This window comes from Coturnix japonica, chromosome 22, assembly GCF_054131305.1.
Source record: "Coturnix japonica strain WE chromosome 22, WE-NBRP24, whole genome shotgun sequence".
Classification (NCBI taxonomy): Eukaryota; Metazoa; Chordata; class Aves; order Galliformes; family Phasianidae; genus Coturnix; species Coturnix japonica.
In genome coordinates, this window is record NC_140684.1 from 8,058,551 (window position 1) to 8,073,422 (window position 14,872).

The window sequence follows — 14,872 nt, forward strand, 5'->3', positions numbered from 1 at the left end:
CCAGTGCTGTGACTGGCTGCGGCTGTGCAGAACACCAAGGCTGAGCACCACCGTCTGGGTTCACCCACCCCAAACCCCAGATCTGAATGCAGCATGCCAGGCATTTCCTGAACCCCCAGCAGCTCATTTGGAGAGTGACTAGGAGAATAAAGCCATCTTTTTCCAGACTCTCCCTCAGAGCCTGCTGGCATGGCTAATGGCTTTAGATTTCCTCAGTACATAACGTGACAGCTGAGCTTCCCACGCAACTCTCACTGAGGCAGGAATGAGGGGGCTGAGGGCAATGGGATGGAGGCAGCCCCTCTGCAACTGTAGCTGTGTGCTTTCTCCTCCTCCCAACCATACCTTTAAAATGAGCTTCAGGTAAATTGGAAATGTAACTTTTAAATAAAGGTTAATTAGTGCTAGGAAAAGAAATTAGCATTGTCTGTGGGGAATTCTTCTTTGAAGGAACGTTTTACAAGCATCTTTAATCTTTTCAAGAGAATTCAAGTTTGAGCACTGCAGCAAGACCTCTGCAAGGAAGAAGGTTGGGACCTGCTGGGCTGGAGGAGGGAAGTGCTTCAGCCCAAGCAGAGCCTCAGTCCCCTCTGCTCCTCTGGTCCCTGTCTTGGTATAAGGCAAGAAAACCACAGCCTTGTAAAGAGAATCAGGCAGCTCCCAAGCATTTAATGAGTACAAAACCTGAGTCAGCCCAACACCAGAGCACCGAACCTCATAGCTCCTGACACCAGCTGCTTCCAACAAGTCAAACAGACAAGTAAGAGGCCTGATGTAAAGATGTGGAAAAGCAAGAGAAGGGACAAAGCCATTACTTATTTTCTGTGCCTCTGGGGTGAGCTACGGACTCTGTGAGCCAGAGCCATGGTTGTCCTGCCACTGGGAAGGCACTGATTGCTGGTGCCTGGTACTCAGTGCAAAGAGAAAGCAGCAACTCAACGGCTTTAAACAGGTGAGAGAGTGGTCAACCCTGTGCTTAGCCTCAAACATACCTCATCTCCATCTCCACAACCATGCATCTCCCCAGACATCTTTGCTGTTTCTTACAGGACACAGGCAGCAGCTCTGTGAGCAGTACTGGCTCCCAAGGGCCCTGCTGAGGGAGCAAGCGCCCACAGCTCTCACCTGACCTCCCCTTCCATCTGCTACTGCAGCAATTCCCTGTTACTATGATGGTTTTTAATGAGCACAGCTCTGGTTAGCATCTTGACTGCACTGCAGCAAGGCTCTAAGCAGTTACAGCAAGTAACCACTTCCTCACTGGCTCTGCTGCACCATGCATATGACAGCTGCAGACTGCTGCATACTGTGTGTCCTGTGTCCTTGGTTTGACAAGGCAGCAAGGCCCCCTCTGCTCCCTGTCCTACCCAGTAACTCACATCACAGCATGCACACCAGTAGCTTAGCTAGAAAGAAAAGCTCTAAGAGCCATCCTGGTCTGCAGGAGAGGAGCTGCAGCTACCCGGAGAAACTCATCTGAAGGAGAGGGAGTCACAGCCTTCAGTTACCACCGCTGTTACAAATCCATGCAAACACTTTCAAGACAAAAGAAAATCCTGATAAGCATAGAAAATGCCAGTGCATTTAAGCTCTTTATAAAATTAAATCATGCCTTCAATAATGGCCAAACACAAAAGGAGCTGTATAAACTTCAAAGTGTAAAACCATGAAATACCAGCAGCAAAGCTGCTATAATTGATGAACTCCCAAAAGGCACACACTGCAGGGACACAGAAAACAAATGCAGTTGGTCTCAGCCCATTCTCTGAACAGCCTTACAGACATTCTGCATGCTACCACCACATCACTGGGAGTCCCAGGCCACTAGCAGGACTCCTTCAGGCAGGTGAGGGCTGAAGGATCCCCATTACAGCTTTAGGGGACGGATGTAAAGGTGATAAGCCAAAGTGAGCCTAACTCCTGGTTTCAAGAATCTTAGAAAAACCACTGCTTTCAGATTTACTATTTTGAAAAACTACAGACTCCAGTTACCAGTTAAGACTTATCTCACACCTCAGCACCATAAGTAAAGTGGAGAACATACCTACCTCAGCATCTGAGATGGAGACTCGATTGGACTCTATTGTCGGCCTCCGCACGATACGTGGTGATGGCCCTGTGGCATAATGACCAAAACCTGGAGCATTGCTCGAAGCCAAATGGCTGCCTGATGATCTTTCCTGAAGAGACAACTTCCTACCTGATAGCACAGGTCTAGCAAGAGGTCTCTTGGAAGCGTGCCCCCAGTGAGCATCATCTGGCTGCTGCAAGAGCAGGACTTCATTCGTTTCCACGTCACTGTTGACTCCATTTCTTTGGATGTCTTTTACATTATCAGAAAAGACTGCGTCATTTTCTTCAGTGATGTCTTCACCATTTTGGTCACTTCTGTCTGGGTGAACAGCCACATCTATGGCTGCCACCCGCTCTGACAGTTCAGCCTGTGTGTCTTGGAAGCCCGTGTCACTGACTTCACCCACAACATCTGTTGGAGAGTCCCCCATCACTGCGTCCTGCCCACAGAGTCTCAGATGGGACTGCAGAGAGCTGGAATGCTAGCACTCCCAGAGAGAGTATGGCATGGCTGAGTGTCTCATCAGAATATCTGGAAGGAAACACAAAGAGAGGTAAGAGAGTGGCAATGTCTATACAGCACAACATAATCAAGACACTCACCTTTGAGTCCTTCCATCCAAAAAGAAAACAAAGACAAAACTCTAGCAGCCTGTCAGCGAACAGCAAGCAGCCATCCAGAAGGAAAGGCAGCACCAAACATCAAGCTAGATACAAAATTTATGCTAGTGATAACGATGAGATTTTACCTGCACGCACCAACACAGATAAATGGAACTTCTCTTTCTCTTATGTGAAAGCATACATCATCCTCACTGCCCACCATGTAAAAAAGCCACACTGAGTTGCAAATCAACAAGGCTTAATGATTATCAGCATGTGGGAATCGGCTTTTCCTTTGGAAAGGCCCACAAAATGAAAATGTAACACAAAGCTATAACTGCTGAATAAAACTCACTGTTTCCTGCATGCTAATTTCAGTCTCAATTTAAACCAGAGAGTTCAGTCTTCCCAGTGTGGTCCAGAGCAGGAAATGATCCTCTGCAGCACGTCTCTCAACACTTAATCACTTCTAAAGATGTGCTGCTGCCAGATGCACCATTTGATCACTGTTTCTGGGGAGACTTGGGGTAGATTCTAAACAGCATTAGTCACCGAATCCCGGATTACATCCAGAGAACTTCACAACTTCACTGTAGGCTCCGCAAGGAGATATCTCAACCTTTGGCTTTCTACACGCAAAGCTGCCACAGAAGCAAAACATCACTCATAATGCCTTGTTTTCATGGCCACTACACTTAATTTACAGGAGGAACAAGTGGGCTGAGTGAGTTCAAAAAGCCCCAGCCAGCCACCAGCCTGGGAACACAGGTGACCTCCCCAGGAAGCATGGAGCAAAGCTTGAACCTGGCTTGAAGCTTCCCAGCGATGCTCAGTGAAACTGCAGCCAAATGCTGCTGTAAAGAGGAACAACCTCCAGGTCTGGTGCAGAAGCACAGCAGACAAAGACAAGCAAACCTTTATGTCAATAAAAAAACCTGAGAAAGATCTGGATGGCAGATTTAACCCTAGGTCGCAGGCCAACCACAGGGGAAGCATGCCATGCACTGAATGTCACAGGAAGGAAACATTCAAATCCAACACATCCTTCACCGCAGGCCTGCTGTTCACCTCCTTCCTCTCCTTCCCCTCCCTGGTATAATCTTCCCCCATCTCCTGCCTTTCCTGCAGGCATGTTTGAAACAAACTGACAGAAACGTCAGTCACTCAGAACAGTAATGAAATGAGGAAATCAACTTTAAAAGCTTCTATTAAAACTATATTTAAACCCTTCAATACCAAACAACAGATCCCTTCTGGTGCAGGAGGCAGTTACAGGCAAACAAGTGTTACATCCCCTTTTCTAGACCTCCCTGTTCTCTCTAACCCCACATCATGTTCACCTACAGTTCCCATTATTAAGCCTCACTAGTTTGTCCTCAGTAACAAGCTTCATAGCAGAGAGCCAGATGCAGCCTAGAGCTGAATCAGCAATGAACCTTGACCTGCAAAGCGTATTTGCATGAAACCTGTGGAGGATTTATAGTCTGCAGCACAGGCAGGGTTTACTCCTGCAAAGCTTCTGGCCCGACTTAGGAACACTGGGTTACAGCGATTGCAAGCCTGTGGCTGCCCCATTACCTCCAAAGCTGCTCTTGTGCTCCAGCACCTCCAGGGCTGGGCTGCAACTCCGACCCTCTTGGAGCACTTTAGTTTCAAAGAGACAAAAGATTTTAACAGGATGGACTCCCTGAGGCTCATCTGGTTGCCTCCAAGTGTTAATGCTTCAATGTATCTTATGGATAATCCACAACTTCACAAAAGAACCCACCACCAACTACACACATGGTTCACCACATCCAAACAAATCCATACAGCATCATTGCTGCTGGAAGTATTAAAAAACCAACAGCAAAACTTTAAATAACTGCTCATTTTTACAGTCAGGCTTGTTTTGGATTGTGCCGTTCTAAAGAGTTCCTTTTCACAATTAAACCTCCCAAAAATACATCAAAAAGCGATAGTTTCTGACTAAGCAAATCAATTACACACTGAGCAACCTCAGAGGGCAGAAAACTCAGGAAAAAAAGACAATTATTTATTGCTGCTGGGCAAAAATCAACAGTGGGTTTGCACAGTTCACCAGGCTGTAACACACCTGCACCTGGCTGCAACAGGAAATCCCAGTGTAACACACACACACACAACTACCTGCATAGAGCTCCTGCTGCTGCCCTGCGTCTCAGGCTCCTCTCAGGCTCAGTCTGATCCCAATCGACACCGACCACCTGCTGCACATCAGAGGATTCTGCTGCAGACAGGAACTAAAGCTGCAAACAAGCTTATATGAGCAGAATTAATTTACTTACACATATCTTATTTCCCATTTTTGCCTTTAGCTATTCCTCCGCTGCAGGGAAACTGCGACTTCACCGGTGTTTTCTGCAGTACATTTATCAAATGGCTGCACATGTTTCCCAGACAGGCAGCGAGCAGAGCATGGCAGAACGTATGTTTTGAAAAGGAACGTGATTCCAGAAAAAAAATCTCTCTGTATTGTAAGGGAGATGGGTGAACGTAATTAATTTTGCTGCTCCAGAAAGTATTTCAAAGCACTGTCTGAAAAATAGAAATTGTAACCATAGCTTACTGCTTGCTCCCTCCATATGGCTAACTAGAAATGCTCGTACACAACAGACCAGGCGGTTACAAGGCCCTGGGCTCGGCACATCCAGCTTCATTTCCTGACTTTGCCACAAGCTGCTCAGAAAAATGACTTTCCAGCTTCATCTGTCACACTTTGCAGGTTAAAGTTGTTATAACCGCCCTCAGCCCACCTCATCCCGCTTCCCCTTTCTTGTCTCTGAGAATGTGTCTGCCCTGTGCAAAGGAAACAAGGAGCCTTTGTAGTAGAAGAGATCACAGTGAAGCGTAACTACAACAAGCGTTTGCAAGCAAAGCACTCAGGCAGCAATTTAGCTCCTGCTCAATGGTAGAGATTTCTTCAGATGCCTGAGGTCGGTGTCCTCTGTGCCAGCTCAGGGACACCAGTGTGTCCCCATTTGAAGGCCAGCTCTATTTGGTGCCTCTCGATCTGGCAAGACCCACAGGCACTTCCATAGAGAGAGATTCCAAAGCTCATGGACTGTTTAGCCTGCTCCTTTAATATACAGCAGCAAGATCAGGAATCAGTGCAAGTTTTCTAAGCAGTGCAGATAGCTGTGTGCCAGGACAGGCCAACTTCAGAGGTGATGTCACCTCCATGACCAGCATCTTTCAGGTCAGCATCCAACAATCCCAGGCCTTCAGCCCCACCACAGGCAGCACAGGATTAATAACCTGCTCTGGATGCTGGCAATTAGAGCCAGAAACTCCCTTTAAGGAGAGAAGCAGCAAGTCCTAGGCTGGGCTGCCAAGTCCTGAACATCTCCTCAAATTACATTTTTGAAATATTAGGTCAGTAAGTTCCTTGCAGAGTCTGAGCTGTCTCTCCACACCAAAGAACACAACACAGCCCGTGACTATTTCCATACCAGTATGCATCCTGCACTCCCTTTTCTGTATCTGGGCCTGCAGGACCTACATGAGCTACCTGACACCAGGGAGATGCTCCACACACACCATCCTGATGCTATCAGCCTTTCTCACCTGGACAAGGCCCACGACCAGAGTCCAAGCAGCTGGCTCAGACACCTTCAGCCTGGAGAAGCTGAAGGGGAGCTCAATCTGAACTGCATTGAGCCTTAGTGAGACACACAAGTCCCCAATGGGCTGTTTCATGTGCTTCTCTGCACCTGAGCAAACCACCTTCAGGCATCCGCTGGCTGAATGGTGGCTCATATGGAGCACCAAATTGCTGTGAGGAGATACAGCTCTGTGAAGCCAAAATAAATATATTAAAAAAAAAGCAAATCCCTGCAACCCTTGCAGAGATAATCAAGACAGATGGATACCAGACCAGCCACTCAGACTATGTGCTCACTGGGAAAAGGGTAAGCTGCCGTCAGTACAGACTCATAGCCAGAACCAGGAGACATCATTACAACCCAAATAATAAGTAAGAACGTAGTGTTTGTGCTTTTGACATACGTGCCATACACGTGCCTCATTCTGTGCCTTTCAAGACTCTTGTGTCACAGCACAGACAATCGTATCTTGCTGAGAATCCACTCAATCCTGCTATAATAATTCTAGGCTTTTTTTCCTCTTCTCTCCACAATTCTTGGCAGTGAGCCTGGTTGTTGTGGCACAGCTGAAAATTAGATCATAAAAGAGAGGAGCTTTGATTACTTCTGTGAAGCTGGTAGCACAGCTTCAACTGTAACCGCTGAACGACAGCAAAAATAAAACAACCCTACAGTATTTCTGCAATTCAAGTGTTGAGGGAGAAATCTGAGATGTGAGGGTCAGGTACCTGCCCTGCCACATCTCCCAAATGACAAACAAACATCTCCTGGCCACATTCCTTCTTCTGGAAAGCCCATCACCTCCATCTCCTTTGTCTTAGTGCCTATGTGCCTTAACAAGGAAGGGTGTTTCCAAAAGGCATTTTAGGATCAAATCAACCCTGGAGCTACAAATGATGCGCACAACACACTGCTCTATCCTTGACCTTCTCTTCTTCCCTTCCCTCTCAGTGAAGGAGGCAGCACTGCTGTTTCTGTTCCCAGATATGTACGCAGACATCAGACAGCAGGATTGAGCTCAGCAGCAGCTTCCTGATACTATATTAAAGATATAACTTCAGTCATGATATCGGTGTCAGAGTAATTAGCAGCACATTTTAACTATGTTTTGAAACTAAACAGGATGCTGAACTAAAAGCTCCAGTCTACCAACACAGCATGAGAGATAACAAGCACCTCATGCACAGGGTACGGAGCTCAGGAGGTGTTACAAAAGACTCTCCCAACTGCATTATATTTCATCGCTCCATGTTCTAATTATACGATTAAACAAATCTGCATAGGCAGATGCAATTACACTAATTGCATATATAAGCGATCATCAACCAAAAATCACTCTGAAGAAAAAGTTTCTACTTAAGGAAATTCCTATAACGAGAAAAACTGAGGAGTGTCAAATCCATCTAAACAAGAGAGATACTGGAACACAAAACACTCCAGAGAATGATGGCAAAGCCAAGGACATGATTTCACTGGGTGCAGCAACACCTTCACCTTTTAACCATGGCTTTGGTGGGAACAGCACTAAGACATCAGTGAGGACTTGTGCTATTCTACATTCAGGCCACGCTGTAAGCACTTTCATGCAGCAGGTTTGGCTGCTGTGTTTTGTTGCAGACAGAGGTTAGGCAGCACTGGTTATCAGACTGATTCTAGACTGTGTTTGTTTCTGCTTGAGTCTTTTAAAGCTGTTTATCAGTGTAGGAGCATTATTAGTGGTTTTCTTTTGCAAGTTACAGCCAAGAAGATGCAGGGAATGGTCAATGAGAGTGACTCAGCCCACACAGCTGCAGAATAAATACTTCCACTCATCACTTGTACAGCATCCCCAGAGTGACCGCACGCCTGGCGCATCCCAACACCCACAGCATCCCTGCTGACAACCTGAGCTCAGATTATGACAAATCCCATTTGCCCTTGTGACAAGTGACATAAAAGACTTGCAGGGAAAGGATCCTGGCTGCTGAACCAGGCTGATGTTAGCCACACACACTGTGGTTAGGAAAGATGGAGGTGGCGGTGTGGGAGAAGAGCAATGGGTCTGGTTACAACGGATGACCAAGCAGATGTCCCAGCACATCCCCCTGACCACATGGGATTGTTTGTCCTACCTCCAAAAGACCCTGCAGACATTAACATGGAAGAACTGGACTTAGTATAATAGGCACAGAGTCTGAAAATTATGTGAATTACTCACAGTTTGATATCAGAGGAGAGACTTGGCTTCCAAAGCTGCTCCTGTCCAGTACTAACCAACACTGACCTGGACCATCAGAACCTGCACACCCCAATCCTTTCTCCCCAAAGCCATAAAGAGCACAGGGTGAAGGGTTAATGCAGAATTTGTGCAGCTCAGGACAGGACTCTTGGAGCTGAAGCTGAGCAGGGAGGATAAAGTGTCATTATTATTGCCACTTGCTCAGCTGAAAGGCATCATGATGCCCTGGTGAGGCAGGCAGCAGTGGCAGGGAGCACAGCTTGCTGGAGGTGGCATTTAAACAGCCAGAGAGGGTGCTTCAAAGAAATAACCAAGAACGTCAAATTACATGAAGTTTGAAAGAGTTTGGTATTAATGAGCAAAGTAGTAGCCAGACCTAATTGATTCATGAGCAAAATAACTACCTCAGTTAGCAAGTTTTTAATATTTAGGGTCTTCAGTCCAATAACGACTTTTCAAATCTCTGTTCCCTGTGAAGGTAAATGGCAGATTAAAGAAAAAAAGCTGTTCTACGGGAAAAAATTAGTCTTAGATGAGCCATCTGCTGCTGCAATCCATGATGATATCTCAAAACTGCCACAGAGGAAGATGCAGTGAAACTGAAATGAAGAATTTAAGAGGAACTGAGCAGCAGATCAGTCTCCACAGGTGAGGTCTACCTCTCTACAATGGCAAAATCCTCTTCAATCTCATGGGAGCAGAACTGAGCACAAATCAAACCTGTCTCTAAAACTCCTCAGGGCACTGTGAGTGTACAGAAGTCTTGTGAAAAAAGAACAGGTTAAGCTGCATTGCTTTATTCTCTTTTGCATCAAACCTGCTCTGGATACAAGCAAACCAAAGGGTTTCCTAACCACAAATGCCAGCTCAGCTGCAACTGTATTCCTATTGGAACTCCCCTGCCTGGAACAGATTCTGTAGTAAGGCCCAGTGAGTCTGAGCAGTGTTCTGTTTCCTTGGCTGAGCTTGCAATGTACAATGGTGAAATAAATAAACAGGAAGGAGGGAAGAAGCAACCCATGTGTGTGAGCAGACAGGCTTCTTTTCCAAAGCGGTGTCTCAGCTCACCACTGCACGCTGGCACCCAGCACAGACAGCCTGCACAGTTCCAGGCTGCTTCTTCCTTCCTCTCTCATGTATTGGTTTCTGCAGTCTATTTCCCAGGCTCAGCTGAGGAGGTGGGTGCCTGCCTACCTCCTCCCCCACCAACATCTTGCTGTACCAACTGCCATGGCTTACTCTGCTTTTGAGATGCTCGTGAATGCTCAGACTTCCTAGTGCTGCACAATATGGAGGAATTTAATTATATAAAAGCAAATCATCTCAGAACAACACTGGCATCATTTAGGAACAGCAAAGTGGCACTGGGGAACGCGCATGTAAAGTGTACGTATCAACAGAGCAGCCAAGTAACTCAGCATCCAGTATGTTTGCCACACAACCAGTGCCAGCTATAAGACAGCTGGACTTCACATTCAGAGCTCATTTCTTTTTTTTCCCCCCTCTGTATTTCCACACAAGCAACTCCCATCTTCTGATAATCTTTAGAAGGCCCAGGACTTGAAAACATGTTCTCGGTTCAGCTGTGCAATATCAAAGGCAGAAGCGGAGAGGCGGTGCATGCAGAGGGAACAGGCTCCAGGGATCAGACAGCAGAGATCCCACAGGAGTCACAACCAGATAACCTCCATGGCAGCTCCCATTGTTAGTGCACACATAGCCCATGCTGCTGGGAAATTTAGAGGGTAGCAGGTTTCTCAATTCCTTTGAAGCCTTAAGCTTTAGCTCTTTAAGTCAAATGCACTTTCAAAACCCCAAGGTCAATGACTGGAGATTATCCAGAGAGGCACTAAGTGAGCTGCTCAGCAGAAAGCTGTTCTTTTGAGTCCCTGAAATGCCATTCCAGGAATGTAGGCATTCATCACAGCACAAAAAAGGCCTTGAAACACCAAAGTACCAATGAAACTACCCATGGGTAGATTCACATGGAAAAAGGAGTGTGTAAACGCCACCTGGGACACTGAATTCACCCCTCAATGATTCTGGCTCTGCACAGTAAGCCCAAGACTGATGGCAGCTGCAGCTGGGGTGCCAGCAGCCTCGGGACACCGAAGTATTGTCCTCATTTTCAACAACACTCTGACAGCTCCACGAGCTAGCAGACCCCAGACCTCTCGTCCTAGGCTCCATCATAGGTAATGCCACTTAAAAAAACACAACCTGAATTTGGCAGTTTGCCCCCCAAAAAATTAAGGCAAGGAAAAACAAATACAGGTCAAGAGGAGAGGAAGGAAATAAACAGTCTGCAAAGTTTAACAGCAAGCACAGACAGGTGGAAATGTGGGATGTGGTTTGCAAATGCAGTCTGAATGCTGCTTGGCAGTGCGGCCTGCCCCAACCACAGCAGGAGAGCACACAAGAAGATTGAAAGCCAACGGACCCAGACAACAGCAGCAATACATGCCTCTGTCAGCAGCACAGGTCCCATGAGATGTCCCTGCTGTACAGATCGGGGTATCGCTGGCAGATGAATTACACAGCTCCAGCTACTCAGGTATCCTTCTCTGGTTGCTGAGGAGGAGAAGTCAAATAACAAAACTGGTAACAACACACAGAAAAAGGAAAGTGTGTTTAAAAGCCTTGTTGGCTCTCAGCCAGGGTGTTCAGCACCTTCCAAGATGCATCTCAGAGCAATTAGTCTGGGCACTGCCACCAGGTTTCACCACACAGTTGGTGCCTGCAATGCAGATAACAGCTCTACTACAGCAAAACACTTAAGTGCATATTTGAACTTTAACTACAGTCCCAGGACATCAGAAGGGGCAACATTCTCATGCATAACACTAAACAACTCAGCCTCAAAAATGTGGAAATAGATTCAAGCAAGTATCTGGATCAGTGTGTTTCATGCATATCAAAATGAGACTGCTCAAGTCCACAAGAGATGCACAGAGAAACAGGGAGCGAGGTGTTCTCCCATGCATTCTAATTGCTGTTGACATCTGGGATGTCACACACTCTCTTTTGGACACCATACCACAAACACCCAACATCACCAACCAACCACCCAACAGAAATACAAATAAATCCACACCTGGAGGCAGCCTTTATCTGCAGCTCTATCTGCATTCTCTGCAAGTGAAGTAAACCTCACTTAGATGGTTTTCTGTGCAGTAGCAACACCAAACAGCTAACGTTTGCTGTTATTATTACCATCATTACCATACATTATCTCATAATTATATATTGCCTTTGAGGTTTAGCAATAGTTTTGCAAATTAGTTAGGTCAGAAAACAGAACACAAAGAAACTACTCGTGGAATTAAAAATGCAAAACAAACTGGAGAACGTAATGAGGAAGTAATAAATTCCACTTTACTTGAATTCTCTCAAAGTGAATGGTGGTGAAGTGGTTCATGTCTGTAACCCAGGAGATCCAGCTGAGACAGAGACCTTAAAACCTAAAGGCCTGTGAATGATTGCACAGTGACTGTGATACTAGAAGGAAAATGAAAGATTGGAGGAAAAAAAGGGGAAAACTCATTTGCTATGTATGGAATCCACTGCCAGCTTTATCTAAAGTAACTTCATTGGTTCCCCCTGGTTCTCAGATACGCTGTTCACTTGTTTAAACATGTGCACATTTCTGAACAATCAGGATTCAAGACAACTTCTTCACTATTCTACTAATAGAAAAACATAGCCACAAATGAACAAAACGTTGAAAACAACAAGGCTTTATTTGCACAGCAATCTCGAGAGTGTTTCAAAGGACAGCTTCCAGCTAAACACGCTTTAATGTGCTGCTGCAATTTGAGAATAGGCTCAGACTTGTACTTACCCAGAATACGGACACACTCAAGTACCCTGAGAACAAAGCCTGAGAAGTCTGACTTGGAAGCATGAGATCACTGTGCCTGACCAGGAAACAAACAGCAGCATTAATTGAAGAACTGCTATAAAATCCAGGCTAAGTTTTTGGGATATACCTGAACTGCCAGATAGAGCTGTTTCAGTTTCTGTTTGATGAACCTCCCATCACGTTCTTTCCAACAGCTTTGATTTAACTGCATTATATTCCCTCCCACAATCATTCTTTTTTAAGATATTTAAATAATAATAATAATAGAAAAAAAGATCAAAGGGGGAGGTAAACATTTGAAGCTCATCTCTACCCGTGCCATTCTGGGAGCACCCAAAAAGAGAAACACTTTACAGTGACTAAGATGTGAGTCATCTGATGAATAAGCACATTGGCTCTGGAAGTCTCATTCAACTCATGACCAAATGCAAATCATTTCATTACCTAAATCACTTGTCTATTTTCTGTGTTAATGCAGCAGCGCTCTGAGGTCATGAAGGGGCTCCCATTTCAGACACGAGTGTAATTGCTGCTGAGCTTGTCACGCTAAGGTAGACAACGCGCTGCTAGGAAACCCCATGATGAAAGAGTGGAGGAAAACCACGTGTGAGCTTACATTTCAAACTGCTCTGAAAAACCAGCTTTCGAGATGCCTCCAAGCTCTGCTAACACGTAAGTCACACAGTCTGCTGGCATCAGCCATGGCACCAGTTCATAGAGGCCCAGCTGTTACAAGCCTGTGGTTTCAGGCTAAGGGTTTAATCCTGTTCCAGATGGAAATGACTGGTGAGATATTGCTGACCTTCAGCTCTGCTGCAGCACTAGTCCCAGGGAGGTTAAACACTTCACACGTATTTCTCACCCTGTAAGACTCCTTCCCACCTCACCATTAGCGTGTCAGTAAAGTCAGCAATGATAGAACTCCCCAGGGACAGAGCTGGATGCATCTGTCATCGTGCTGTCCTGCCACTGGCTCTGGATCTGCTGCACAGAGTGCTGCCAGGGCAACTTCATCATCACTGTTTTTAACCAACCAGAGCTTTCTGAAGTCATTAACACACAAACAGTTCATGTCTGTTTCGGGAGCTCCATTTTTACAAGCATTCATACATGAAAAGCATAATGACATATCACCAACGTCATTAAAAAAAGAGGTGAAATCAAGACAGTAAGAAGCCTTTGCACATATATGTTTGTACTTATCAAGTGCTTGTGGTGTAGGAAGTGTATGTAACATAATAGACACGGATAAACCTGAAGCCAATTAGGAAAGAAATACTGCTTGTGCTTACATGAGCCATAGCTGTTATGAAAGGGACAAAAATTTAACTCTCCTGGAAAAGATCAAAACAAAAACTCCGATCCATTGTTAAACAGATTAACCAGACTCCCAGAAAGCTCATCAAGGATTGGGTTCAATCTCTACTGTAGTTATTAGTATAAACCGTGTTCAGCAATAACAAAAGACTCACCTAAATCCCACACTCTTGGTTTACTTTGCAGTGAGACTGCTCAGGCTCACAGCATTTAACACACTCTTAATTAAGGACAAGGCCAAGAGGAAGAATTGGGCTGAAGTTTATCCTGCAGCAAAACAAAACTCTTAATGCCCTTTTTATAACAACCAAACCACCTGTCTTCCCTCTCCTGAGCAAGGCTGGCTGACTCCACTTGGATAGGAACAAGCCACAGGCCAATGTAAAGCCAGAAGGCTCCTACCTGCTGGCATACAGAACAGCTGAGACAAAGAAGCTCAAGTACAGCTAATGCAAACCAGATGAAGAGAAGCAAACTGAAGTTGTTGGATCTTTGAGTGCTGCTGGGTGAGGCTGCAGGGAAATTTAGTGGGAGATGGGCTAAAGGCATCCAAAGAGAGGAACCTCCATGAGAATGCTGACAGGTAAATAGGAGTGCGGGAATGCCAACCTGATGAGAAACAACATCCCGCTCTCCTCACTGGGTGTCAATCACACATTCCTAAGAAACTCCCCAGCTTAGAATTAAAAACGATGCTGCCGCCTCTGCAACCCATAAAAAGCATGTTCCACATCTCCCTCTCATGACTCTCCACAGGCCCCCTCACTCCTCTCCCCCAGAGGAGTCATTTGGTTACTGAACTTTTCTGATTGCAACGTCCTGCAAACTTTTTGCATCTTTATAGGGCAGCTCAGACACAGCTACTTGATGCTGGAGAGAAGGGCCCACCTCACGTTATGCCAGGAATAGCAAGGGAAGGGCATTCTTCCCATCACAACTGAGCACAACATCTGCTTAGCTGCACTGCAGAAGTGCTCCACTATCACCAGGTCACTGTATCGAGTCACTCCAGCCTCAAGACAGAATGCCAAGCACACGTGTGTGTCTCTGCAAAAAGCAGAGGGAGTTGCACCACCTCTCCAGTGGAATTTAACTGAATTACTCCTCCAGATGTGCAGATTGGAACTAAATAAGTACCTCAAAACATGCCTCATTTGCTTAGGTCTCATTAAGATA

At 45.7% G+C, this 14,872-nt stretch overlaps 1 protein-coding gene across 6 annotated transcripts in view; it reads right to left on the minus strand.

The window, feature by feature from the left end:
• Positions 1 to 14,872, minus strand: part of CAMKK1 (calcium/calmodulin dependent protein kinase kinase 1) — a 62,080-nt gene that overhangs the window by 32,375 nt on the left and 14,833 nt on the right. The window contains exons 3-5 of one of the 6 annotated variants that reach the window (XM_085521726.1): positions 4,825 to 4,943; positions 2,201 to 2,605; positions 2,049 to 2,116 (exon numbers count right to left, since the gene is read on the minus strand). In XM_085521726.1, the coding sequence (XP_085377852.1) occupies positions 2,049 to 2,116; positions 2,201 to 2,504 (372 nt within the window). In that variant the 5' untranslated portion in view covers positions 2,505 to 2,605; positions 4,825 to 4,943. Of the gene's footprint in view, positions 1 to 2,048; positions 2,606 to 4,824; positions 4,944 to 14,872 lie in introns of those variants that run through there. The other 5 variants (XM_085521725.1, XM_085521724.1, XM_085521728.1 and 2 more) reach the window with 5 other exon arrangements.